This window comes from Ips typographus, linkage group LG5, assembly GCF_016097725.1.
Source record: "Ips typographus isolate SLU linkage group LG5, UJ_Ityp_2.0, whole genome shotgun sequence".
Lineage (NCBI taxonomy): Eukaryota > Metazoa > Arthropoda > Insecta > Coleoptera > Curculionidae > Ips > Ips typographus.
The window spans coordinates 3,868,439-3,896,045 of NC_138426.1; the positions used below are offsets into that span (position 1 = coordinate 3,868,439).

The 27,607-nt window shown below is 34.3% G+C and overlaps 1 protein-coding gene and 1 long non-coding RNA gene across 6 annotated transcripts in view; both read left to right on the top strand.

Annotated features, from left to right (window-relative positions):
* Positions 1-15,696, top strand: part of LOC145729587 (diuretic hormone receptor-like) — a 236,468-nt gene extending 220,772 nt beyond the window's left edge. For 3 of the 5 annotated variants that reach the window (XM_081980407.1, XM_081980404.1, XM_081980406.1), the window contains exons 11-13: positions 14,400-14,563; positions 14,928-15,344; positions 15,472-15,696. In XM_081980407.1, coding sequence (XP_081836533.1) covers positions 14,400-14,563; positions 14,928-15,291 — 528 coding nt within the window. In that variant the 3' untranslated portion in view covers positions 15,292-15,344; positions 15,472-15,696. Of the gene's footprint in view, positions 1-14,399; positions 14,564-14,927; positions 15,349-15,471 lie in introns of all 5 variants that reach the window. The other 2 variants (XM_081980408.1, XM_081980409.1) reach the window with 2 other exon arrangements.
* Positions 15,697-15,980: 284 nt separating this feature from the next.
* LOC145729590 (uncharacterized) lies at positions 15,981-27,206 on the top strand. Its single transcript, XR_014178418.1, has 2 exons — positions 15,981-23,770; positions 25,591-27,206. It is a non-coding gene; the product is annotated as an uncharacterized LOC145729590 (long non-coding RNA).
* Positions 27,207-27,607: the final 401 nt, after the last annotated feature.

Genomic DNA, 27,607 nt, shown 5'->3' on the forward strand with positions numbered 1-27,607 from the left:
AAGAATTACACACTTATTCACTTATTATCATATTGACTTAATATCAATCAAAATGACTACTGGATGACACTTTAAAGACATTCCTTGTAATGCCCAGTAATTCCTAATTTTCTGAATTACCACAACTGGGGAGTATAAAAAACCTTTTTTAATAAGAAAGTTGAGTAGATTATACGTCAAATTCTAGACATATTTCGTGTATTTATGTCATACACCTCTCTGTATCCGTTTCTGAGTAATTTACCATTTTATGTGAAATTTGATATTTTCAGTCTCCAAAACAATTCTAATTTTCACATATCAGGAAACGTTTTTTTCTTGGTTTTTGTGTTTTGTCGTGTTAAACAAGGCTTGTCCTAAGAGTGGGTGCAGAAAAATGTGAAAATATATGTTACAGTCAATAAGTAGCTTATTTGTAACACTTTGTATACACTTTGATATGCCAATGAAATGAGCTTTCTTTTGACGTATAAAAGTTGATTGGTTAGTGTTACTGTTTCATCTCTAGAGAGCGGCAAAATGTTTAAAAGTTAAATTACTTAATTTGTAATTTTTCTGTTTTCCAAGGGATTTCAATAAAATTACCACACTTTATTTATTTTATTTATGTTTAAATTTAAATGGTAGATGCATAGAAAATATTATTTTATGATAAATTCTCAGTTTTAGTGTGACTCCTGAAACTCAATTAACAAAAGCAAACAAAAAATAGAAAACATCAAAAAATACAAAATTAGGTAAAAAATTAATTATAGTAATTAAGATACCAAGAGCATTATAAAGACAATAATATTTCCTATAATGCCTATGGTGTTTTCAATGTTTAAAGTCCGATTTTCATTCTTTAATTTTTTATTTTCTTCAGTCAGAGGGCATTATAAAAAATAATGCCCTATCAATAGATTTAGTGAATTATCAAGGAGTTAGCAAAATTATGGGCAATAATGGAATTTCTATATCATTTTTGAACTTGAAAGGGAATTATATGATATAAGGGGAACTAGTGAAGAATTAGAGGAATTAGTGTACACATTTCCATCTGCGATTTTCCCCTCGATTTCGTGTAACCTAAGTAAAATAATAGAAGTAAAATTATATAGTGTGTCCATAAACTATGGAATAAATCCGATTAAAATTCAGGGAATTATTTTTCAGAAAAATGCCCGGACATTATGAACATATAATACCTTGGAAACGGTGTAGATTATAGTGTTCATAACAACCTGAGGGCAACCTTATAGGCAGGCGTTATCATAACGCCCTCAAACCTTTTTTAATATTAGCAATAGCATTTTTTTATCTTCCATACCATAAAAACTACATATTTCCCTTCTTAGGATGCTCTTGACTTTTAGGTAATAAATGTTCGTTACCTTTTGCTGCATTTTCGTTTATGTTTTCTAAAATTTTGTCCAGCTTTTGCTATTTTACGGACTGCCGAAAACTCTGGCTGTTTTGGTCTTCAGGACATTCTCTCTAACGCCCTTGGTACATAAACTGCTATTAAACGCTCATTTTTTGAAAAAAAAAATTGATATGCAGGGTATCCCAAAATTTAGATATGACCTTCGAGTTGATATGTCCAAATGAGAAATAACGGTTCACCAATAAAACATGTTTTATTGAAAATAGTGCTCAATAAGAATAAAAAAGAGTAATTAAAAAATTTAATTAAATAAAATTTAAAAATAATAAAAATTAGTTTTTCTTTTATGATTAAATTAAATTCCTAATTTGAGCCAAATTTTCGTTCATTTTTTCCAAAAAATTTTCATAACTTGCTTATTTGACAGTTAACGACCAAAAGTTATTGAGTTGAAAAGATAGATCAGGTCGTAAACTTTCCAAAAAAATGCTCATTTAAGTTAATCGATTGCACCGTTTGGCCGCTAGAGGGCGTCAAAATCAAGCTTTACAAACCTTCAAAGTGATTTAACCACTTTTGCTTTAACCTAAAATAGTTCAGTTTTTTGAACAGTTTCGATAAAAGGTCACTGAAGGTAAAATATATTCCAGACCAATGGCTTTTCAACGGTGTATTCGAAAAGGGTCATTGGTGTGATAGTTTGACCGCTAGAGGGCGTCAAATTCAAGCTTTTTTTTTTGTTTTTGAGATATTTTCCGGAAATTAAAAATTGTTTTTCACTTTTTTGGGTCACCCTGTATTCAGCCGTTAATCTGAGACACCCTGTATCACCCTCACATCCATTTTACCCCAACTGACACGGTTTTTGGGGATGACTTAGAAATTATGTTAATTTTTACGGTTTTCAGTGCGTGGCACCCTTAAAAAAATGATATTTTTACAAAAGACACTTTACGTCATTTGTGTATCATTAACCTGAAGGAATTTAGACAGTGGAAGATTTCAGCCCTCTAACTTGAAGCGTTCCTGAGATATGTAGCAAAAACTACAAAAAAGCAAGGTTAACTTTGACGCCCTCTAGCGGCCGAACCAGAAGTAACTTACCTGTGTTTGCTAAACGTCACGTGAGAGCACCATTCATTAGCTTTCTTTTGTTATCTGACTCGTATATACAGGATGATTCAAATAAGCGAGTTATTCACGATTTTCTGGATAAGTGCAGGAAAGTTTTGCTCAAATTCTGTCAAGACTGACCAATCAAGACTGCTAGAGCAAAAACAGTTGAGGATCGATACAGACATTTTACATCATGTAGGTCTGGAATTTGACGTAGATTATTGGAAGCCCAACAGCTAGAAATGAAACAACAGGCACAGACATACCAAAGTCAAATAAAGAAGCTTATTACATGTCTTGAAGAGAAGGGCCTCAAACGCTGGGCATTAAGACTGATTGGTTATGATTTCGACATTGAATATGTGAAGACCGAAGAATTTGGTAAAGCGGATGCTTCATCACGGTTAATTGATGAATCAAAAAGGAAGTCAACTAACTCGGAAATGGAAGTGGTTATTGCTGTAGTTCAAGCTGCTGATAAAGAACTAAGTAGTATCGCTCTCGAAGCTATGGGATACGCAAGGATGCGGAAAACTTTTCAACGTTTGACGCTGGAGGATCCTGTATTTCGACATATTTCTGATTGAATAAAAAACGGATGGAACAAGGCAGACTCTAATGATACAGATCTTCGACCATATGTGCGTCACGCTGATTGCCTGTCCATTGTCAATGATACCATTATGTTGATGGAACGAGTGGCCATCCTGGAATATGTTTGGCTAGGACTTGACAACGACATAGAACGAAGAGTGAAACAGTGCTTCAGATGTGCCGAAACTGCAGCGGTTCTATGTAAGGAACCTTTGAATCCGTGGCCAGACAGAAAAAAACCTTGGTCTAGAGTTCACATGGATTTCGGAGAGCCTAAAAAGGGACATGCATTCCTAGTGGTCGTTGACAGCTTCAGTAGGTATACGGATGCCGAATGGATTACTCCAGCTTCAACGGCAGCTACGGTAAAGTTTCTACGCAGGATTTTTCGCCATTTAGGAGTACCGGAAACAATTGTTACCAACAACGGAACACAATTTACGTCAACTGAATTTTCGTCTTTAAGCACATAATTTGACATAGTTCAATTGCGCTCGCCACCACGAATGCCTCAGTGTAATGGACTAGCGGAGCGTATGGTTCAAACGATCAAGAATGGTCTCGATAATAAGCCAAACAGCTTGGATTTGGTTGTTGCATCATATAAATATATGCCCAGTAGAGAGTTGAACGAACAAAAGGTATTTTTTGGACGCAGGCCAAGAACTCCAATGGATGTTTTCCGACCACGGACAGCTCTTTCAGCAACTGACACACAAGAAGAGACAATTTAATCGTTGCCATGCAGCTCGTCATGGTCACTTTGAACAAGGGGAATATGTAATGGTTGTAACTTTGGAATTGCTTCGGCTTTAGCAACGGTGATACCACTATTACTCGTCATTTTAACCAACTGTGGAAACGACATCCAAGTAGACAACTCTCCCTACCGTTTCAGGAAGTGAATGGAGTTCAAGACGACAAGACTCAACTGGATAATCTTCGGTTAGAGTGCGTACAATCCAATTCTAATGGTAATAGTAGTGAATGACAGTGAGGTAGAAGACTTGGGAAACAGTAGTTCTGAAGAAGAAGTTCACACATCAACGCTTCATCCTGATGATGGTTTGAAAGATTGTGATTCTGGCAGTACAGCTCCAGATTCTAGGCCACAGCGCACCAGCCGCAAAGATGTCGATTATCGGGAGTTGTCTGGGGTGAGAACATATCGGGGGTAATTGCACAAGTGCATAAAAATTACCGATAATTTTGCATGAAAACTTGTTATCTCTTAACTGCATGAGTTTATTGTCATATTTTTTTGGCGAAAGAGCCCGACAATATTTCCCGAATAAAGAAAATGTTTTGGTTTTGCTGCAACTATAGATTGCTCAATGGAGCTCAATGAACAAGTTCCAACCCGTTTATTAATTTTTGTTGACATCAAGTTTGACATTTTTTGGTTATAAAAAGTCAAAAAAATGCGCATGGACAACAATTAGTGTACTAGCAATAGGCTCTACAACAATGCAGTCGTTATAGATGCGTACAGTGCAATTATCGAAATGCAATTATCACTTTAGAATGCAATTATCGCTGTCATTCTGGTGAAAATGCACTGCTCATATGGGACATTTAACACATGAGGGAAATATTCGTCGTAACATTGAGTAAAAGGGGATGAAATGTTGGGTTATGCCAGCAAGGTAGACCTCTGAGGTAGAAAAATGTGTGGTGTGGAGTAGTTTTGTCAGTTGTATGTCAGTTAGTAAATAAAAAGTTTTATCGTATTGGACCCATTATAAATGAATAAAAAAACTAATCATAAATCAATCATTAATATAATATCTATTAAGAACAAATATCAGAACCAAATTAAAATAAATAAAACATAAAATTTGCTATGGAAATATGCACTAATTTATTTTCCTTTTCAGTTTTTTATCAGTTTTGTAATTATTTTTCCTCGTGTTATTAGGTTAGTAAAGTATGTATTTGTTATCGTAGGTATTTCGGGGAATATTTCCTACACAGTTCTACCAATAATCTAAGTTTGTTGTTTGAATGGCTCTTTTTTGTTACAGCTTACAACTCTTACAACTATTAAGTTACACTTTATGACGTTTAACCTCTTTATCTTCATTTAATTGAAGTTTCTATATTAAGTTGGTCTACATGTGCAGCAATTGCGTAAACCTCAGCACAGTAGATCTTTTGTGATTCGTCAAAAAGCAGCTTTCAGCTTACTGCTTGCACTTGTGGCCTTACTTACTCTTAAGAAGAATAAAACAATATTTGGGCCTGTAAATTAGTACTCATATCATATATTATTAATAATAATCATATTGGTTTTAAAGATTTTCAGTTTAAGGTATATAAACATGTGCATGTATGGTTAACACAAACTGAATTATTAGCGCAGACATAATTGGGAGGAGCACCAATAAGACTAAGGCATCTTCCTCCAACAGCTATTAAAAAAAAATCAATTAGATATAATACAACAAAACTAAAAGTACTTACGTATCACGGGAACACAACGTTGACAACATCCACAGGCTGTAGGAGCTAAAGCATAACCTTCTGGACATTTATCAATTACAGTGCAAGTCACATTTTTACAAAAATCTGGTGTACAAACTATAAGAGCTGTGCTGATTTGTGACACTATCAAAGTGATGGCAATTGCTAATAATGCCATTTTAATTACTTGGTATTCTGCCATATTTTTCTGAGATACTTTCTGACGTTTCGTTGACTACTGATAAAGCTCACCTTTTTGCTAGCGTTAATATACACGAATCTTATCAGTGTTTAAACTACAATAACTCAGTTATCTTGCTAAAAACAACTAGAAATGTCGCTTTCCGCATATGTGTAATAGTTTTCAGTGGTATTTTTCTAGTAAAATAAAAAAACCACTCGGAAAAGGTTTTGAGGTCAGGATTATTTCGATAATGTTAATTTTACTGCAATTAGTCTAAAGGTGGTGTTTTCCTGTTTGTTTTAAGCAATTATTTGTTTTGAAAAATAAAATAAATTTTTTTAATCATTTAGAATAGAATAACCTCACGTTCATGAATTTCTGTGTTTTTCATATCAAAAAGTCTGAACAAGATTTTTGGGGGTTGTATAGAGCAACTCAACTCAAGATCCAAGAAACGACATACCAATGATAACGTACGATTGCTTTCTACAAAAACACAGAACACGCATGTAGAAGACAAGTGGCAAGATTTAAAGGAGAAAAGTGGATGACAAAAAGAATCTTGGGACTGATGGAAGAGCGAAGACATTGTAAGACAGAGTGTAGACAAAGCTATAAGGAGGTACACAAACAAATCAGAAACGAAATAAGAACAGCTAAAGAAAGTGCGAGGCATTGAGGAACTGCAACTGAAACCTACATAAAAAGATAAAGGAGTTGGCAGGTATACAGAAACGGAGGCATCCCAACCTACGATGCAACGCAAATGGAGAAATAATAACCGACATACAACAAAAGCTTGTGACTTGGAAGAATTATGTAAAAGAACTGTTCGACGATGAAAGACATGAATATAATATATATAGCATACAGGGCGACGAAAGACCAGAAATAAGTAAGGAAGTCTCTTTAACTGCATCTACAAAACAGGAAATACCAAAGGAATGGCTCCTGTCAACTTTTGTCACTATACCAAAAAAGGCAAACGCAAAACAGTCCACTGACCATCGCCCTTTATTGAGAAATGAAGGATTCAAATCAGGATCAGAGTGGAGAAAGCTAGAGCCACATTTACTAAAATGAAGAAGGTGTTGTTAAGCTTAAAATTCGCCTTGTGAGATGTTACGTGTGGAAGCGTGGACATTGAAAAAGATCGATACCAAAAGGATAGAAGCACTTGAAATGTGGATGTACCGTAGAATACTGCAGTATCGAAAATACACATAGCCTTGATGATAGTATCGTTCATAATTCGTCCAAAAATAGGTTTTCCGTGCTTGCATGAATTCCTGAATTGGTCATACGCGAGAAATGTCCCTAAACCCACGTACTACACTAGAGTAAGCTAGAAAACCGCTGTAGTAAGCAGAATAGTTCTTTAAAACCATTTGTTGCGTTCGTACCATCATCATTACTTATGTCAAAGCCAAGCTAACCGTTTGTTGCTGTTTAAGTATTGCTCATTAGTTATAAGTGCCTTATTTCGAAAATAAATCTTTTTTTTAAAACATCTTCAATCGGAATAGAGCTTTAATTGGCGCAGCCGGTAGGATAGTGCGAGTTTCCGTCTTTATCGAGTTTTCGTTGCCGGGAAGTGATTTTTCAAAATCTTTATCGCGCTATCTGCCACACATCGAACCGAGCCGATTTCCGAAAAGAAGATAGCAACCTGAGATCACCTGGAAGTGTCGCATCACGTCAGTGAAGGGTTCCTGAGAGAATCATCGCACGCCTCTGCATGTCAGTGCTGGAGATATAGGGATTTTCCACCAGATAGTGACAAAGCGGTTCCCATGGGTTCTACGATTGTGTAAGTCGTTGAAATGACCATTTTTGTTACATGTCTAATAGGTTGAAAAAGGTTTTATATGAACATAGGGCTTCCTTAGGGTTAGGACAAATTTTTGATTCTGAAAGTTCAGATAGTGAAACTGATCAACTCGACGAAGAGTGTAATTTAGATAAAGTTGTTACACACGAGCAAGAAGAACTCGTTGAATTAATTGATAATTTAAACATAAATACTTTAAGTGCACCTTTACAAAGTAATAGTAATAGGATAAAAATGGAAAATATTCGTTTCCACACTACTCTCTTACCTACCTTCTCTGGGAAACAAGAGCATTTAGAAAGTTTCATTTTGTCAGTAGATGAATTTTTTGCTACTTATTATAATGGGACAAATGAACAGAAACAGTTAGTGACAGCCGCAATTAAGTCTAAGTTGGTTGAGGATGCAAGGAATTTTTGCCTTTCACGTCCTGATTTAAATAATTGGAATGCCATTAAAACTGGTCTACGTCAAAAGTTTGGAGATCCTGTAACATATCAAATTTTATTGCAAGAACTCCAATATATTAAAATCAATAAATATGAATCATTGTTGCAATTTGTAGAAAGAATTAAGACCTTTGTACAGAGAATTATAGCCAAAATTCAGTGTGAAGTTTTAGATCAAGCTTCTAAATTAACCCTACTTTCACAAGTACAAAATACTGCAGTTCTTATTCTTACAGCAAATTCGCCGCAAACATTAAAGACAATGCTTATGATTCAAAGGCCTAACTCGTTAGATGCTGCTTTTCAACATGTAATTAATTACAACATGATTGAATCTCAAGTTAATTTTACACAAATTAATACTGTACACCATCAACGCCATCAACAAAATCAAAACCAACAATTTAACACCAATACACAAAATAGACATACACGACCAGTACACAAACCCCTATTCAATCCATTTACACCAGGAAATCAGTTTACACAACCAAAACAATTTCCTAGTCAACCAATTAACATTCAATCAAGACCCAATGTTAATAGACACTACCCGACTAATTCACAAGTATTTGGGAGACAACCCCAATTCAAACCAAAATTTGATACACCTACTCCTATGTCAACATCCACAGCAGGACCATCCCGATTATTCCAACAAAGACAACCTCAAAGATATAATAATTTCCAACCTTCGGGACAAAGAAATTTCATATCACAAGAGTTAACTAATCTTGAAGTAAATCCTCAATTTGAAGACCAAGTTTATTATGACAATAATACGCCTAATAATTGTTGTTTTGATAACTACCCTCAAATGCCGAATGACGAGTATATTCAAGATCCTAACACAGAATTTGAAGAAATAATTGATTGTCAAAATCAAAATTTTCAAGAACCAGAAAATTTTCAGGATGTAGCCTCCAACAAGGAATTAACTTAAACAATGTTGCACAAACAATTGAATTACCCTACTTTTACCTTCCAAATAAACAAGTTACGATTTTAATAGATTCTGGAGCCTCTGACTCTATTATTTCACCCAAAATTGCAAAACTTTTTCCAAACAATGTGTATATTGAGCCATTTGAAGTAATTGCCTGTAAGCAAAATTACAAAGAAGACAAAAATCTCAGTCTAAAATTGCTAGAAGAACTTGGCATTCAGTACTCTTTCAAAATGCGTGTGCTAAATTGGCATGACAATTTTGATGCTCTTATCGGTACAAAAGATTTGAGAATGTTGAACGCTTTGTTGAATTATGAGGAAAAAACCTTAACTTTAGAAGACATCATAATACCATTTTCTCTTGCTTACAACAAGCCTTTAACTAAACCTATCCAGAATGAAAATAATAATTTTTTAATAATACCTGTAAACTTTGAACAAGGTACGGCTATTTTACCATCATTTAAGATACAAGAACATGTCATCCCAGACTCATTAGTTCAAGTAAAAAATGGACTTTGTAAAATTCCCAATCCGAAACCTGAGTTACAAATAAATTTTCATCAAAGAATTAAAGTAATACCTCAAGATCAATTCGAATTAATTGATCCACCTTTTAACAAAGAAACCCAATTTAACCCTGAACTTCAACTTCGATTAGATCACTTAACACCATTTGAAAGATCAAAAATCCTCCCAATCTGTCATGAATTCAAAGACATAATGTATCGTGAGAACAGTGACTTAACTTTTACCAGTCAAACTAAACATTTTATTCGGACTAGTGATGATAGGCCAGTCTACGTAAAATCGTTTAGGCACCCTCCAAACATGAATAAAGAGATAAAACTTCAAATTCAAAAGTTATTGGACAATAAAATAATTAGACCATCCATTTCTCCTTATTCAGCACCTGTTTGGATAGTACCAAAAAAAGCAGACGCTTCTGGTAAACCAAAATTTCGCATGGTTATTGACTATCGAAAATTGAATGATGTGACCATTGAAGAAAAATACCCTTTACCAAGAATCGAAGAAATCTTGGACAATTTAGGAAAGTGTATGTATTTTACAACACTCGATTTAGCCCAAGGTTTCCATCAAATAGAAATGGATTCTTCATCCATCGAAAAAACCGCATTTTCAGTAAACAATGGACACTTTGAGTATTTGCGTATGCCCTTTGGTCTAAAAAACGCGCCTGCTACATTTCAACGTATGATGGACGAAATATTAAGGGACTACTTGTATAAGTTTTGTTTTGTCTATATGGACGATGTAGTGATATTTTCAAAATCACTGCCAGAACATCTAGACCACATTAGAATCATATTTAAAAAATTGAGAGAAGTAAACTTAAAAATACAATTAGATAAATCAGAGTTTTTAAACAAAGAAGTATCATTTTTAGGTCATATAATTACACCTGACGGTATTAAACCAAATCCGCAAAAGATTGAAGCTATTCAAAGATATCCCATACCTAAAACCCAAAAGGAAATAAAAGCCTTTCTAGGTTTAGTAGGATATTACAGACGCTTTATTCGTAATTTTTCTAAAATAACTTTTCCTTTAACTAAATGTTTAAGAAAAGGATGTGAGAAAAACATTGGAAATCAAGAATATTGTGAAGCTTTTCAAAAATGCAAGGAATTAATAACAAACTCTCCAATACTTCAATATCCCGATTTTACGAAACCATTTAAATTAACAACAGATGCTTCAAATATTGCAATTGGATCGGTCTTATCTCAAAATGATCATCCTATCGCATTTTACTCAAGAACTTTAAACTCTGCAGAAAAGAACTACTCAACTATCGAGAAAGAATTATTGTCTATTTTAGATTCCACAAAACATTTTAGATGTTATCTTTATGGAACCAAATTTATTATCGAAACTGATCATAATCCACTTGTATGGTTATCAAAAATCAAGGAACCAAACTCACGTTTAGTAAGATGGAAATTAAAATTAGAGGAGTTTAATTTTGAAATAAAATATAAAAAAGGAAAAGAAAACGTAGTTGCTGATGCGTTATCTAGAATTGACCTCAATGTCAGTGAAACGAAAAAACAAAACGATAATACAGAAACGCAATCTCATATCGCAAATGCTGACGATACAGTTGCAAACCTGCAGGAATTTGATCTAGCGGACTACTGTGTTAATCAGCGTTATCTTAGTAGCGATAAGAATGCGCCAGTAAACATTAACCCAGATAATATTTCTGACACCACAGTTCACTCTAACAATGACCCTGATGCTAAAGGTCTACCTATTTCTGAATTACCAGTGAATTACGCCTCCAATCGATTGATTATCAGATATGGAGATGAATTCAAACATACTTTTTCCAAACGATTTAACAAAAATCACCATTTAGTTCAGATTAAGAAAGAAAATAGTCAAGAACAAATTTCTAAAATTTTTAAAGAAATAATTAAGCCTGACGTAGTGTTTACAATTTGTATAAAAGAGCCTGAATTAAAACTAGAATTTCAGCGATTAGTTGCTGCAAATTTAAACACAACAGCCAAACTTGTATTCTCAAACATTAACCTAATAGATGTGACCAATACAGAAGATCAAGCTGATCTCATTAGTTCTTACCATCAGAAAAATCATAATGGAATAAACGAAACTTATAACCATTTAAAACAAAAGTACTATTGGCCGAAATTACGAGATCAAATCACTACCTACATAAATCGATGTGAAATCTGTTTGCAAAGTAAGTATGAACGTCACCCTTACAGAATTGCCTACGAAGGACCCTTACTAGCTGAAAGACCCTTTAAGACATTACATATCGATATATTCCAATTTTCTAATTGTCAGTTTTTAACTATTATCGATTCATTTTCAAAATACGCACAAGCATATTTTATTCAAGATAAAAATTCTATCACTGTCTTAAGTAAATTACGACACTACTTTTCACATCACAACACTCCACAAAGAATTGTTGCTGATAGAGGAAAAGAATTTCAAAATCATGTTTTTCAAGAGTTTTGTCAACTTTTTAATATCGAAGTACATTATACAACTCCTGGAAATTCCTCGTCAAATAGCCCAGTAGAGAGACTACACTCCACGCTATTAGAAAAGTTACGTGTCATGAAAATTAAGAATCCTGATGAGACTCCCCAAAATTTAATGATTTCTGCTGTTCTTATTTATAACCAAAGTATTCATTCGACTACTGGTCATTCACCGTTTTCCCTCCTATATGGTCCGTACATAAATGAACCAGAGTTCGATCCTGATTTAACCCTTTACGAACAATACAATGAAAAACGAAAACAGGAAGTTTTACCGTTCCATGAGCATGTATATAAAACTACATACAAGAAACAATCTGAAAATACACAGAAACAAAATAAAAATGTCGAACAACCCCCTGTAATTCAAACTGGTGACACTGTTTATCGAAAAAACCCCTTACGAAATAAAATGAATCCCCAGTATATTCCTACAAACGTAACTCATGCGTCAGGAAACAAAATTTCTGGGCAATCGAAAAAGAAAACTATTAATACTCACGTTAGAAAAATCAAGAGACTTAGGAAAAAATCTGTTGTTCCACAGGATATTGATCCCGATCCTCCTGATTCTGACTCTTCCGGTCCAGGCCCTTCAAATACATGAACTGGCAAACAACGGATTCTATGAAGAAGATATTGCTCGTACGCAAATAATTAATCATTATCATACAACTTATATCCCTTTTAATATTACTAATATAGGAAATATTTTATCACAGCTTCTTACTAACATAATAATTATTAAGCCTCTAGTGGACGAACATACAAATAACACCATTGAAACACTATATTTGCACACATGTAAACTGCTCAATAGAACCTTTGACACATATGACAAATTAAAGTTACATAAGGAAACCCGCACTAAACGAGGATTATTCAATTTTCTTGGAGCAGGTATTAAGTTTGTTACCGGAAATCTAGACGATAACGATTTGCAAACTATAACTCAAAATTTTGAGGTTCTTAAAAGAAATCAGCTGAATTCAATGCATAAAATCAATGAACTCAGCTCAATTGCTGGCCATGTAATGTCAAAATTCAGAGACACTTTGAAAAGCATTAATGATAATTCTGATATGATTCAAAAACAAATATTGCAAATCAATAATCAATTGATGCTCACGCTGTCAATACAAGATTTATACATACAAATTCATCACGTAAATGACTTATTGGAAAAACTTATAAGAGTGCTTTCTTTTGCTCATCTGGAGACATTAGACCTAGAAATTCTTTCTCCATTAGAAATTAGTGAAATCTGGCAATACTTGCTATATCACTACCCAAAGAAAGTCCTATGGTCAATAAGTCACATGACTGAGTTAACATTAATTTGTAAAACTGGAGCTTTAATACTTAATGATATGGTCATTCTAGCGATTAAAATACCAGTGTTCGAACAAAGATTTTGTGACTTAAAATTCGTCTACCCAATCCCAAATAATCAATCTAAAATCCTTATAAGTCCTAGTAAGTTCTATTGTGGCGAGTTATGGTTCACAAAGTGCGAGGAAATCAACGCGAAGTGGATTTGTGCGGAACCCTTAGAAAATAGTTGTATTTTAAGGAAGAATTGTTATTACGCAAACATAGCAAATAACTATAAGGTACATTCTTTAACTTATCATAAGGCATTATTAATATGTACTAAATCAAGTGAAGTAATCTATGAAAACTGTTTCAAATTTGAGAAAAAACACTTAAAAGGCTGTAATATTGTCGGAAGTCAATGTGATGTAATTTTTAATCAATATCGATATGCCTTGGCTAGTAATAATATAACGGCAACATTAGTCGAATCTTTGAATTTTGAAATAACAAACTATACGTTGAATTTTAAAGTAAAACATTTAAATGATCCAGGCCTAATTGAAGAAGATCTCTTAGAACCTATCAAATTTGAAGACTTTGCACAGTCACAATCAAACATTATAACAACTAGTATTTTTATTATTGTATTCATATTGATTATTTGTATTATAGGTATCGTAATCTATCAATGGAAAAAACAAAAATACTTGAAGTATATTCCTATTAAAACGTTACAAAAACTTCTCAACGAGGACGTTGAAAAATCTAAGGGTGGAGGAGAAATGTCCCTAAACCCACGTACTACACTAGAGTAAGCTAGAAAACCGCTGTAGTAAGCAGAATAGTTCTTTAAAACCATTTGTTGCGTTCGTACTATCATCATTACTTATGTCAAAGCCAAGCTAACCGTTTGTTGCTGTTTAAGTATTGCTCATTAGTTATAAGTGCCTTATTTCGAAAATAAATCTTTTTTTTAAAACATCTTCAATCGGAATAGAGCTTTAATTCGCGCACGGAAAACCTTTATTTTTGTACTCCTAATGAAATGTACTCTTCAATGCTTATCGTTGAGTTTTTTTGTTTACAGGGTTTTATGGTGGCTTTATTCTACTGTTTCCTGAACACGGAAGTGCAAAACACCTTGAAACACCACTTTGAAACGTGGAAAACGAAAAAGTCGTTAAGGAACAACCGACTAAGGTCCAGCAGCAGGAAAGACGGCTCGCCAAGGTCCAGAACTGAAAGTTTAAGGTAAGTTTCAAGCTTAGGTATAATATTAGAGAAGTTAGTAAGGCTAGGTGTTCGAACATGCTTTTTAAAGAAAAATGCTTATTTCAAGCCATTATAACATTGTTCATTGGATAGTTAACAGTTTAATCGCAAACACAATAATATGAAGATATAAACAAAACATCAGCAGTAGAGATAGGGTTTTCTAGCAATTAGCCATTGCAGTTAAATTTGGTACTTCTCTACAAGGATTATGAACTATTCACATCATATCAGTCACTCATACAGTGTGTCCCGTGAATAAAAACTATACAAATCACAGACACCCTGTATACATTCTAATTAATGCATGTTGTTGCATGTTTGATGTTCCACGCACGTGCAGGAACACCGAATGGACACTGGTGGGCGCGGAAGACCTAGAAGACAACAGACGTATGTCGCACATCAAAGCAAAAGACGCGTTTCTGTCCAATCGGCGTCGTGAATCAGACAGCGGACAACCGTTGCTCAGTACTGAGCCTCTGAGCGTCTCAGCCAAATATCCTGGGATCGCCGCTAACAGTCTGAATCCACCACCTTTGCTGGTTCAACGCAAAGAATCGTTGGTGCATCAACCGTTGTTCGAACAAAGCGAAGATTCGTCCCCTGAAGATTTCACCGTTAAAGATGTGATCATGACGCTTGACCACAAAGGGAATCCTGTGACGATTCCTGTAAATCTGAGTAGCACATCGCTAAGAGCTTAGAACACTGTTACTGGGGGAAAAAACGCTTTGTAGATGCTGCATGCAGCAGCCGTGTAGGTATTTTGGTTAGCCAGGGCGAACGAGTCTTTTAGTAACGCTTACAAGCTTAATTAACACGCATTTAGACTGTACTGTATTAGTTTTAAAGCTGTTGATTCTAGTTTAAAGTTTTTTTTGCAGAATTAACAGTCATCCAACAAATCAATACCAAAAAAGAGAGTCGTGTACCTCGGAAACGACCACCACAATGGTAACAGTAAATGGGGGACATCATGGACGAAATTCTTTTCTTCAACCTCCCCGTCCCAGTTTTGGGGGACAAGTATGAGTTATTTAATTGTTATGGTATATAATGGGGTTGCATTCTATAAAAATGTTTGCGGTAATTAGAACTACGCAGAAAACTATTTAACACGTTTTTTTTTTTAAAACGCAACATTTTACTTCGAAAAAAACGTCAGTTAAAACCATATTTATATGGTACACCCTATATCTGTGACGTAGAAATAGACATGAGTTACGAGGCACCCTTTTACGTAAAATGCAAGTTAAAGCAAGTACTTAGGTATCGCTGAATAGACATAATATTGTTCTCGGGAGTGTTTGTGTTAGATTTAGAGTCAGTCAGAGCTTAGCATTAAAACTAGTTAGACGTATTACGTATTATTATTTAGGTGTATTTTCTAATAAAGCTTAAGTTAATTATTTTTAAAAAGGTATTTTGCAACACCGGTTTCGTAATTGGCGCAGTCGGTAGGATTGGCAAAAATTGATACATCGAGTATTAATTTCCGGTACGGATTATTGCCAATCTAAGAACATTTCGAGTGAAGATCCTGTTTCCGAATGAAGATCGGTTAACTGGACTATCGATCAGGAACCATCTGAAGAGTTGCCTTGTACCAAGTAAATTGGAAATTAGTCAACCATCGATTAATTTCACGGGCAAGACGGAATTTGGACTGGACTACATCGTCACCCAAACCTGAAGCTCATAGGATGAAGATATTAGTACTAGTGCTACTTATGTAAGTGCAATTTTCTAGATGTCACATGACGATTTATCGAATCTATTGAGTAATTTATCTATCGATAAGAAAGAACCTTCAAATAGCTCTGACTCCACTTTAGAAACTAAAGTGCTAACTAACTCAAAATCAAATTCGAATCAAAATCAAACAATTAATTTTAACGCTGATTTGTTAGCAGAAAATCTTAAAAAGCTACAAACATCAGGTAATTTACAATTACATACTAATATTAATACAGATTTATCTGAAATGGCTCTTCAGTTTAAGCCAGAATATATTAATTGTGTGCCTCAGTTTGATGGCAATCCAAGCGAATTAAATCGATTTCTAGCAACTTGCAAAACTTTAATCGAACAATTTTATGATGTAACTAACAGAAATTGCTTCCAAAATACTTATTTATTACATTGCTTAATTGGAAAGTTAACAGGAAGTGCAAGACTTGTTGTGAATGTCCAAAACGTCTCCACCTGGGACGAACTAAAATGTACGTTGTATAGACACTTTGCGGATACTCGTGATGAGTCGTGCCTCAACAGAGATTTAGTTATGCTTAGACAGGGTAGTAACGAATCTCCCCAAAATTTTTATGATAGGGTTTTAGAAATATTGAATTTGTTAGTAAGTTTTGTTGATGCTCATGATACAGTAGAATCAGCAACAATTAAGCGTAGCTTGTATCAAAACTTAGCGTTAACGACATTTTTATCGGGATTGAAAGAACCCCTAGGAAATACAATTAGGTGTATGAAGCCAATTGATTTAGCTCAGGCAATCCAATTTGTCATACAGGAAAATAATGTTAGGTATTTCCAAAATAACACACACAACCCATTTAAACAACACCCACATAAAACACAAACAACTAAACCAGTTATAAACTATTTTCCAACCCATCAACCACGATTTCCTTCATTTTCGAACCCGTCAATGACTAATTTTAATGGTAACTTCAATACTAACACATCCCACAATCAATTCAGACAACCTTTTCCATCCCAACCTATACCTATAAGGCCAAATAACAATTTCCGACCTCAAAAATTTCCAACCAATTCTCAAGTGTTCGGAAGACCAAACACTAACGTTTTCAAACCCAATAGTTCAAAAATTTTACCTACTCCAACACCTATGTCGGTGTGCACCCAACAAACATTTAGAACTAATAGATCAAATCAATTTCCGGGACAACGTCTTTCACAGGGCAATTTCCAACAATTCCAACCACGAAGGAATATGCCAACAATCGAAGAAGTCTATAATACGGAACTAGATACAACCCCTAATGATTATTTTTATAATTACCCCGAAAATGATCATTATTTGCAATATAACAGTGATTTTCCTAATGAGGAACAAATCGACTTTTCAACGAATAATCAATATCTAGATCAATCGACAATTGAAGACCCCCAAACGTCTAATGAAACTGAAAATTTTCACCAAGCTTCCAAGGACAATTTGATCACATAACAGACAATCCACTAATTTTTAATCTTAACCTAAACTCGTCTAGTGAACTTGCTTATGTGATATTTCCAGAACAAAATTTAAAAATTTTAATTGATTCAGGATCTAGTAGATCGTTTATGAATCCAGATCTAGTACAGAGGTTATTTCCAACGCGAATAATGTATGAACCATTTGTTGTAAGTTCAACTTTTCAACAATCAGCACACGACCATAGTGCATTAATTCCAGCTTCGAAATTGTTTAAATTACCAGATCCGCAAGATTTAAAATTTTTCTTATTTAAATTTCATTCAATTTTTGACGGCTTGTTAGGACTTGATAACCTTAAACTTCTACAAGCAAACGTAAATCTAGACACTAATCACATAATAACACCTTATGCAAAAATTCCTTTGCAATTTTATAAAAATAATTCTGATTTAAATTTAATCACGGTTCAACCACGAACAGAACAAGTAATAAAAGTTAAAACGTCAATTAAAAATGGAGAAGTAATTATTCCACACACTAAAATTCAGAAATGTGAAATTCCAGAATCCTTAAGTTTAGCAAAAAACGGTTGCGCAATAACAACAATTTTAAATAATGGAAATTCGCCAATAACTATCGACTTCTCAGACCCAATCGAAGTAGAAAATTTTGATATATCATATTTTGAGAACATTGACTTTAACAACTTTAATGACTGTCCATCACATGACTCAAACTTTGATATTTCTAAAATACGTGTTGACCATCTAAACTCCGAAGAAAAAAGTAAAATCTTAAAATTATGTCAAGAATTTTCAGATATTTTCTATAACGAAAATGTGCCTTTATCGTTTACAAATAAAATTAAACATACTATCAAAACTAGTGACGAAACCCCTGTTTACACAAAATCGTACAGGTATCCTTTCATTCATCGACAAGAAGTTGATCGCCAAATTAAAAAGATGTTAGAACAAAATATCATTAGACCATCTGATTCTCCTTGGTCTTCACCCATTTGGGTTGTACCAAAAAAATTAGATGCGTCCGGTAAACAAAAGTGGCGCGTCGTAATCGATTATAGAAAACTGAATGAAAAAACCATCGATAAAAAGTATCCACTGCCTCAAATTACCGACATTTTAGATAAATTAGGTAAATGTCAATATTTTTCGACTATAGACTTAGCATCAGGTTTCCATCAAATCGAGATGCATGAAGATGATATTCCGAAAACCGCTTTTAACGCAGAAAACGGTCATTTCGAATTTCTTAGAATGCCATTCGGTCTGAAAAATGCGCCAGCAACCTTCCAGCAGGTTATGGACTCTATATTACGCGGAATTCAGAACGAAAAGTGCTTAGTCTATTTAGATGACATTATTGTGTACTCAACATCCTTGCAAGAACATATGGAAAATTTAAAATTAGTTTTTCAGAGATTACGAGATTCAAATTTTAAAATACAGACAGATAAAAGTGAATTCTTACGACATGAAGTAGCTTATCTAGGACATGTTGTCACTCCTTCTGGTGTAAAACCAAACCCAGATAAAATTTTGGCCATAAAACGATTTCCAATTCCAAAAACAACCAAACAATTAAAAGGATTTTTGGGACTTTTGGGATATTATCGTAGATTCATTAATAATTTTTCCAAATTAACTAAACCATTAACAAAATGTCTAAAAAAGGGAGCCAAAATTGAGCATAACGATGAATTTGTCAATTGTTTCGAGACCTGTAAAAACCTTTTAATTAATGAACCAATACTGCAGTACCCCGACTTTAGTAAGCCATTCAATTTAACAACGGATGCAAGTAACGTCGCGTTGGGAGCAGTATTATCGCAAGGGCCGATAGGTCAAGATTTACCAATCGCGTATGCATCTAGGACTCTAAATGACTCTGAATTAAATTATTCCACCATAGAAAAAGAGTGTTTATGCTTAGTCTGGGCAACTAAATATTTCAGGCCATATTTATTTGGTAGGAAGTTTAATATAATAACCGACCATAAACCATTACAATGGTTATTTTCGCTAAAAGATCCATCTTCAAAATTACTACGTTGGCGAATCAAGTTAGAAGAATTTGATTATCACATTATCTATAAAAAGGGTAAACTGAATACTAACGCTGACGCCTTGTCACGGATAGAAATTCACGTTAAAGAAACCCAAGACACTGAAGCATTTGATATCGACAAGTATGTAAATGATGTTTACAACGATCATATGGCACCTAGTACAAGTTACGATTTGGATCGGATTTCTGTTATCGCTCAACCGGACGACGAGCAGCCGTGTATCCCTGACGATGATAATAACACCGTTCATACAAATGCTGATCAAGATCCTGTAGTTGGTATTCCGATTTCAGAAACTGCTGTTAACTATGGTACAAACCAAATAATAATCCAAAAGGTATTTCATTCACCCGCGAAACACAGAATTACAAATTTGTTTGACAAGAAACGTCGAATTACTGTACAATTCTCTGAAGACGATTTTGAAAAAAGTGTCATAACATTCATTAAGGAAGCTGTTGTACCAAATAAACTTTATTACCTGTATTTTGAAGATCCAGATATTTTTGAACCATTCGCTGAAGTAATAAGAAAAACCTTTAAGTGGCCATCTCTTAAATTCTTACGTTGTCTCAAAAAATTAATTGATGTTACGGATAAAAACGACATCAAAGAGATAATTCAAAATTATCATGAAAGTAAATCTAACCACCGCGGCATCGAAGAAACGATTAAACGTTTAAGAGAAAGGTATTACTGGCCCGAATTAAAACAATCTGTTCAAACTTATATAAATGATTGCGAGATTTGTATAAGAAGTAAATATGAGAGAACCCCAGTCAAAATCCCAATGAATGTGACTCCAACTGCATCAAGACCTTTTGAAATTATTCACCTTGACACCTATACTTTTGAAAAAAACAAATTTCTGACAATTATTGACAGTTTCTCGAAATATGCACAAGCATATCATTTAAATTCACTTGCTTCTGTGGAAATTGTTGATAAGCTTTTAATATTCTTTTCTCACCATGGAATACCCAAACAAATAATTGTCGACAATGGCACCGAATTTAAAAATTCAGTGGTGACAGAATTATTAACCTTGCACAAGATTAAAGTACATTTTTGTTCCCCACATCACCCAGAATCAAATGGAGTTATAGAAAGATTACATTCAACTCTTGCTGAACACATTAGATTACTTAATAATCAAAATTATTCAGCCGCTCCGATGGAACAAAAAATGATTTATGCCATACTTGCGTATAATCATACCATTCATTCTAGTACTAATCTAAAACCAATTGATATTATACAAGGACACGTAACCTCAAATGACATTTTCGACCTAAAATTAGATCAAATCCTTGTCAACGATTATGTCAATTCACATAAAGAAAAAGCAAATATTCTCTATTCTCAAATTAATGATAAATTAATTAAAAAGAAAGAATATTTGGCTGAAAAAAGGAATAAAAATACAGACGACCCTGAAATATTCCAACCTGACCAAACCGTGTACTTAAAGAAACACACTCGTCAAAAACACACAGACAAATTTACACAACCGACTAAACTAATTAGTATAAATACGAAAAAGAAAACAGGTGTTACGGAAAAACAAGGAAAAGTACATCTCTCTAATATTAAACGCCCCTTAATTAGGAAAAAATATAGTTTTGAATAATAAAATTATTTTTCAGAATTCTGCAAAAGACCCGTGCAGTCGACGACAAAATTACAGTCAAGACGTTATCGGATAACCCTGGACTAATTCCAGTTAACCTAGGGCACGCAAAATTAGAAGAGTACTCCTTTACACTTTTCAATTTCTACGACTTAAATCCAGTAATTATAGAATTAAATAAGTTACAGAATAGGTCTATAAACATAACCGCTTTAACAGATAGACACATAGAATATAGAATAGAAACGCTTAATTACATTAAAATATTATCGTTAATTCAAGAAAGGGTAGAAAATAAGCTAAAAGAGATAATTCCTCACCCAGATAGATATAAGCGCGGACTAATAAATGGCATTGGCTCCATTTTTAAATCAATCACAGGAAATCTAGACGCTTCAGATGGAGAACGTTATGATAATCTAATACAAGAACTGCAAAATAATCAAAATAAGTTAACTTCGAGAATTTTGGAAGGAAATTCTGTATCACTCAATTTAATAAAACAATTTAATTCTACTGTTGAAAAGATCAGTTACAATGAAATGCTACTGGACTCGAGATTGCATCAAATCGAGTTAATCGTACAAAAAACCACCTTTAAGGAAAATGCTAACTATATTAAAGACACACTAAATCAAATTATTAATATCTATGAAATTATTGATTCTGTGTTACAAGATATAGAGAATGCTATCACTTTTTCCAAACTTAAAGTTTTGCATTCAAGCATTATAAAAACAGATGCTTTGTTTTACGAGCTACAACGTATTCAAAAAGTAGTTACTGCCAATCGAATGCCTCTAGAAGTTACTTTAGAGAATACACTCTTGTACGAAAAATTCATAAAAGTAGAAAGTTTTATATATAAGAACAAAGTAAATTTTGTTTTCAAAATTCCAATCACCCATCCAAACGAATTTAACTATTATCGACTCTATTCAACACCTGTATATCATCAGAGTTATTTTAAGGTTATCATACCAGAAAATAAATTTCTTTTAAAAAATAAATTGCACTTCTCATACCAGAGTACCGAATGTACTAAACTTAAAAATCAGTACTACTTATGCGACAAAATGGAACTTCAAGATGATAGGCAAAACGCATCCTGCACCATTCAATTATTAGAAGATAATAGATTTTCACCTGCCTGTCACCAAATCGCAATACATATTGCCAGTCCAATAGTCAATCAACTGGATGACTTAAGTCAATGGATAATAGTTTTGCCCAAAGAAGAACTAGTTCAATTAAAGTGTACAAATCAAAATGAACGTCTAAGGCTACTGGGAACATACATAATGAACATACCAGTACATTGTGAAGTTCAGTTTAACAACATATTGATCAATAATCGGCAACCAGCAGAAAATTCCAATCAACTAATTCTTTTCCCTGATTTAACAGACAATTTGCCATTTTTACCGACGTTGAGCTTAAGTACTCAACCATTGGAAGAAATCAAATTGGACGATTTGCAGAAGCTAAAAAGCCAAATTTTGGAAACCCATCCTTCGTTAAGCTTTTCGGACATTTCCAAAACTCCAAGTTTTTGGACAATTGCAATTTATGGACTCTTGATCCTGCTGGTCATCTACATTGTCATAAGGAAACTAAACCTGTTAAGTTGCGGTAAGAAGACCATGATGGAAGAAAATCCTAAGGAAATGGAGCTACCACGTGATGTTCAACTACCCCGTCAAGCCGTATAGTTGAAGCTTCCAGGGGAGGAGTTACGAGGCACCCTTTTACGTAAAATGCAAGTTAAAGCAAGTACTTAGGTATCGCTGAATAGACATAATATTGTTCTCGGGAGTGTTTGTGTTAGATTTAGAGTCAGTCAGAGCTTAGCATTAAAACTAGTTAGACGTATTACGTATTATTATTTAGGTGTATTTTCTAATAAAGCTTAAGTTAATTATTTTTAAAAAGGTATTTTGCAACACCGGTTTCGTAATTCATGTACCCTACCTCTCTTCTGTTTAGAGTGAGTTGAGTGAGATGGAATGCATAAACGTAGGTCTAATATGAAATTTAATCGAACGTCAACCATCGAGGAAGACGGAAATCCAAAAGCTCTAAACTTCAAGCAAAATATTCGTCTAAAGAACTTTTCTCGATAAGAAGGAAGAAGTGGATTCTTGCTTTAAAAAGAAAGATTTGACACAAACTAAATTGTACGGTGTACAGTTACGTGTACGGCTTCAAGATGGCGGATTTCTTCCTCTGTCTGGACTTGGTCTCTTCACAACTTTCTCCGGCTTAGATTTTACACTCTTCGGTATGGTCCTTCCCAAGGTCGTTGCCATCTTTGGCTTAATCCCTTGCTCCTCCTGGGTTGATACAACCCCACAGCATTACCTTCCTTATAATTGCCACCAGCTGGTCTGTGGTCCAGTCTCATCTTCCTCCGGTCGTTCGAAAGTTTTAACTTAATTCTCTCAAGTTTATGTATTGAGCTTGATCCCTTCTTTAACGAACACCGGTCACACCATTCCTCAACGTGCTTTCTGAAGTAAATTCAGCAAAATTAGTCTCTTATTATAGGCCAAACTCTGGTTTACTCCAATGTGTCCTCCTCCAAGACGTTCATGTAGTTCTCGCAGCACACTTTCTTCTCTTTGCAGAAATTGGTAAACAAGACGTTTTCCGTCTGAACTTTCCCACTTGCGAGTGATTAGGGCATTTCGCAGTTGCAGAGAATCCCATTGCAGCCAGTATCTCTTTACTGTTGGTTCACGTCTGGAAATCTCGTACCGATCCGGTTCCAAATCCTTCTCCAACTATCTTCTGATTACATTAAATTCATAGTTTGAGCGCTGTCCTTTTATTATGTCCTCGTTTGAAACACTGCTATCCAAAACACAGTTATCGTAGTAGCCTTGTTGTTTGTCACAAGACATTGAAAAGTTTATCTAACTTCTTTACAATGAACTCCATAACAACTACAACTCCCGTTTGACACTGATCTTCCGAAAAATTAGAGTCTTGCACACCATCCTTTTTGTAGGAGAGGTTCATTGCTTCCTTGCGAACTTCAGACTTTAAGCAGGCATTCGTCAAATTGTTAAAACGGCCAAGGCGAAACGACAGTTGTAGATCTGCGCTACACACAGTCAATAAAGGTTTGCACAGCAATCTGGTTCGGACACTCTTCCGTAGCTTGTGGATATGTCAGTCGAGTTAGCTGTCCAACTTCAGTCACAAACTCTTATAGGGTTTCTGATGCTCCTGAGATTTTGATTCTTCCTACTATTCAGTTGACTTTGGTACAGCGGCGTCAAGTGTTTGGCTCATAACTTAGCTCCAGCGCATTTGTAATGGAGTAGTAATCTCCTTGTTTACTCTCCGGGATGTTCTAGAGAATTTTTAGAGCTTTACCTTGCAGTACCAGCAACCACTCGGTGGCTTTTCTTGTTCAGACCACCCATTAGCCATAGCAGCAAACTCAAACTGCTTTCCGTTCAAATCCCACGAAGATGCAACTTTGGCACCTTATAATGTTTCATTTGGTTTAACTTTTGCCGGAGATATGCCTCTTCTAGAATACCCATAATTTCCTTAGGTAAGACTTCGATCTGGTTACTATTAGTGCAAATTTCTAATGGATTTGTCTAAATTTTTCGATTTGGCTATGAATATGGGTTTTTAACTCAGACCGGGCTCTTCCAGATCTTTGTTTCGGCGTTTTTCCTTCTCTTGTTTCTCTTTCTGTCGTCGTTCTTCTTCATCTTCGTTTTTTGTTTGTCGTCGTTCTTGTTCTTTATTTTGTCGTGTGGTTTCTCCTCTTATTTTCCCAATTCTTCACTCACTTATCCCACTTCTCGACATCAAAAAGCATCCAAGTTGTTGATGAAAATGTCCGAAATTAAGAATTCTAAGAGCACTATCAACGCTATATAGGGTTATTTTTTGTTTGTTTTACACACTACAAAAAACATAAATAATACGATAGCAACGTTTTATTTAATTAATTAACAGTTATTTATGCAACAAGTGCAAAAAGTACATCTTATTTGCACGCAAGTGAAAGTTGTTATACAAGACCGAAGGTCGAGTACAACACGTAAAGTAGAACTTTTTGCACTAAAAATCATTCAAAAAAGTGTACGTTTTTGCACGATTTTACAACAAAAAAACACTTGTGGCTTTATTTTAGCCCAAACACAATGCAAATGTATGCTGGGATGTCCTACGTAAACAAACTATCCTCAAATTACCTTCCTTCTTTTCTTCCTGAATGCCCTATCTAACTAAGCCAAATTGTAGGTTACGTTTTATGTTTATTTTATACTTTTCGTGTTTAGGAAATTATTTTTTGCGGGAAAAATGCCGTTTAAGCGTTGTGTTGTTCAATCGTGTTCAAACAATAGTAACCGCTGTTCCAATAAGATATTTTTACAAGAAAGACCAATACTTGTAGAATGAGTAATTCGCCTCCTGACTTTAGAGCCTACCACGTACGTTACAAAATTGAAATGTCTCTTACTACGTCACAGGGAGACCGTGCCCGGCTCATTTTAGCTTTCTTTTTCAGCTTTTTATAAAATTTCTAGCTGTTTTTATTTAAAATCTTGAATTTTACTATGGTTTACGACCCCATTACTATAGACTGTTGATTAGCTGGCCTTATTTTGTGTTGTTGCGTTGACCGACATATTTTCGTAAAAAAATATGTAAAGATATAAATTTCAAGTACTTCGCCAACAAACCAAAAGTGGACTAAGTTGGTTTTAACGTTTAAAAATTCTTCCAAAACACAATATTTTCATAACAAATTAACCTATAGAATAATCATTTAAACTATTGGAAGAAGATGAATAGTTTTTTAAAATCTATACAGGGTGTTTCAGGTTTTACTAAGCAATACTATACAATGCGTCCAGAATAAGGAGGGTCACTATGGGAATCTCGAAAGGTGTTAGAGATGCAGAAGCATACAGAATTATAGCCTTAATAAAATGACATTTAGAAAACGTCGAATTTTTGGGACACCCTGTAGTTCTAAGTGTGCCCAATCGACCGGTATAAAAATATACACGGTGTCCCATTTAAATTCCGTGACTTTTGGCCGTTTTAAACGCAATGACGTCACTTTCAGAGCAGTCTTTTCACGCAACTAAAGTCAAATTAAACCTCAAATATCTCGAAAACTATTAAAATTTGATTTTGGATTTGAGTTTCTGAGCTTCATATCAAAACCGTTACAGATACGGAAGATACAAAACTGTTTTTAAATTGGATAAAGATTTTGAATTTTTAAGAAAAACAAAATAACTTTGGGGCGCTAAACTAATGTTTAGACGTAGAATGCGCGGTTTTAGTTTTAAGACCTGAAACACCCTGTATAATTTGAAAATTAAATTTTATCCACACTTTTTTTCTTTTTATAGGAAATTATCTTTACAATTGGCAGCTAAAAAAACTAAATTTTTTACCGTAAAATTATTTATTAAGTATAGATAAGATGAAACCTCCTAACTCTTTATGGAAAGTTGGTCTGTGGTAGAACTAAACAGGTTCTAAGGAGTTTATTCGAATAACTGTTTTCGTACTTATAAGTACTTATTACAAATAAATGTAAAACTGACTGTTATATGTATATTTAATATTATTTTAGTCACATAATTATATAAGTGTAAAATATATTTTAATGGGAGTATTTTATATTAAAATGTCTCTATAAATTCGTAATTATCAATACAACCTGTGTGTTGAATAATATTTTGTTTTTTTTTTTCGTCGAATGGTTACACACAAAAGGTCCAATAGTAAACTTTTGACTTCAGATACCGTAAAACGGGGTTACTTCGACAGGTTTTAGCTATAATTCGTTCTGTGTAAAAAAAACCATTCATCTTAAAAACGGACACTTTTTTTTCCCTTTTGAGAGGATTTGTCGGTTCCTTGGAGTATCCTCTAGCCTCCTGTAGAAATTCTTACAAACTGGAATCTAGTACTCTATCGAAATCCGGCTTTGCGGAGGAATTTTCGCCAAAACTCTTAGCTCTCAGCATTAAATTTGCTGCTATTTCCTTCAGCTGCTTCGACAAACCGAGGGGAAAAGTGTGACGCAAGTTTATCTCCAACCACAACTTTTGTTTGTTCAGGGGTGCTTTTAGC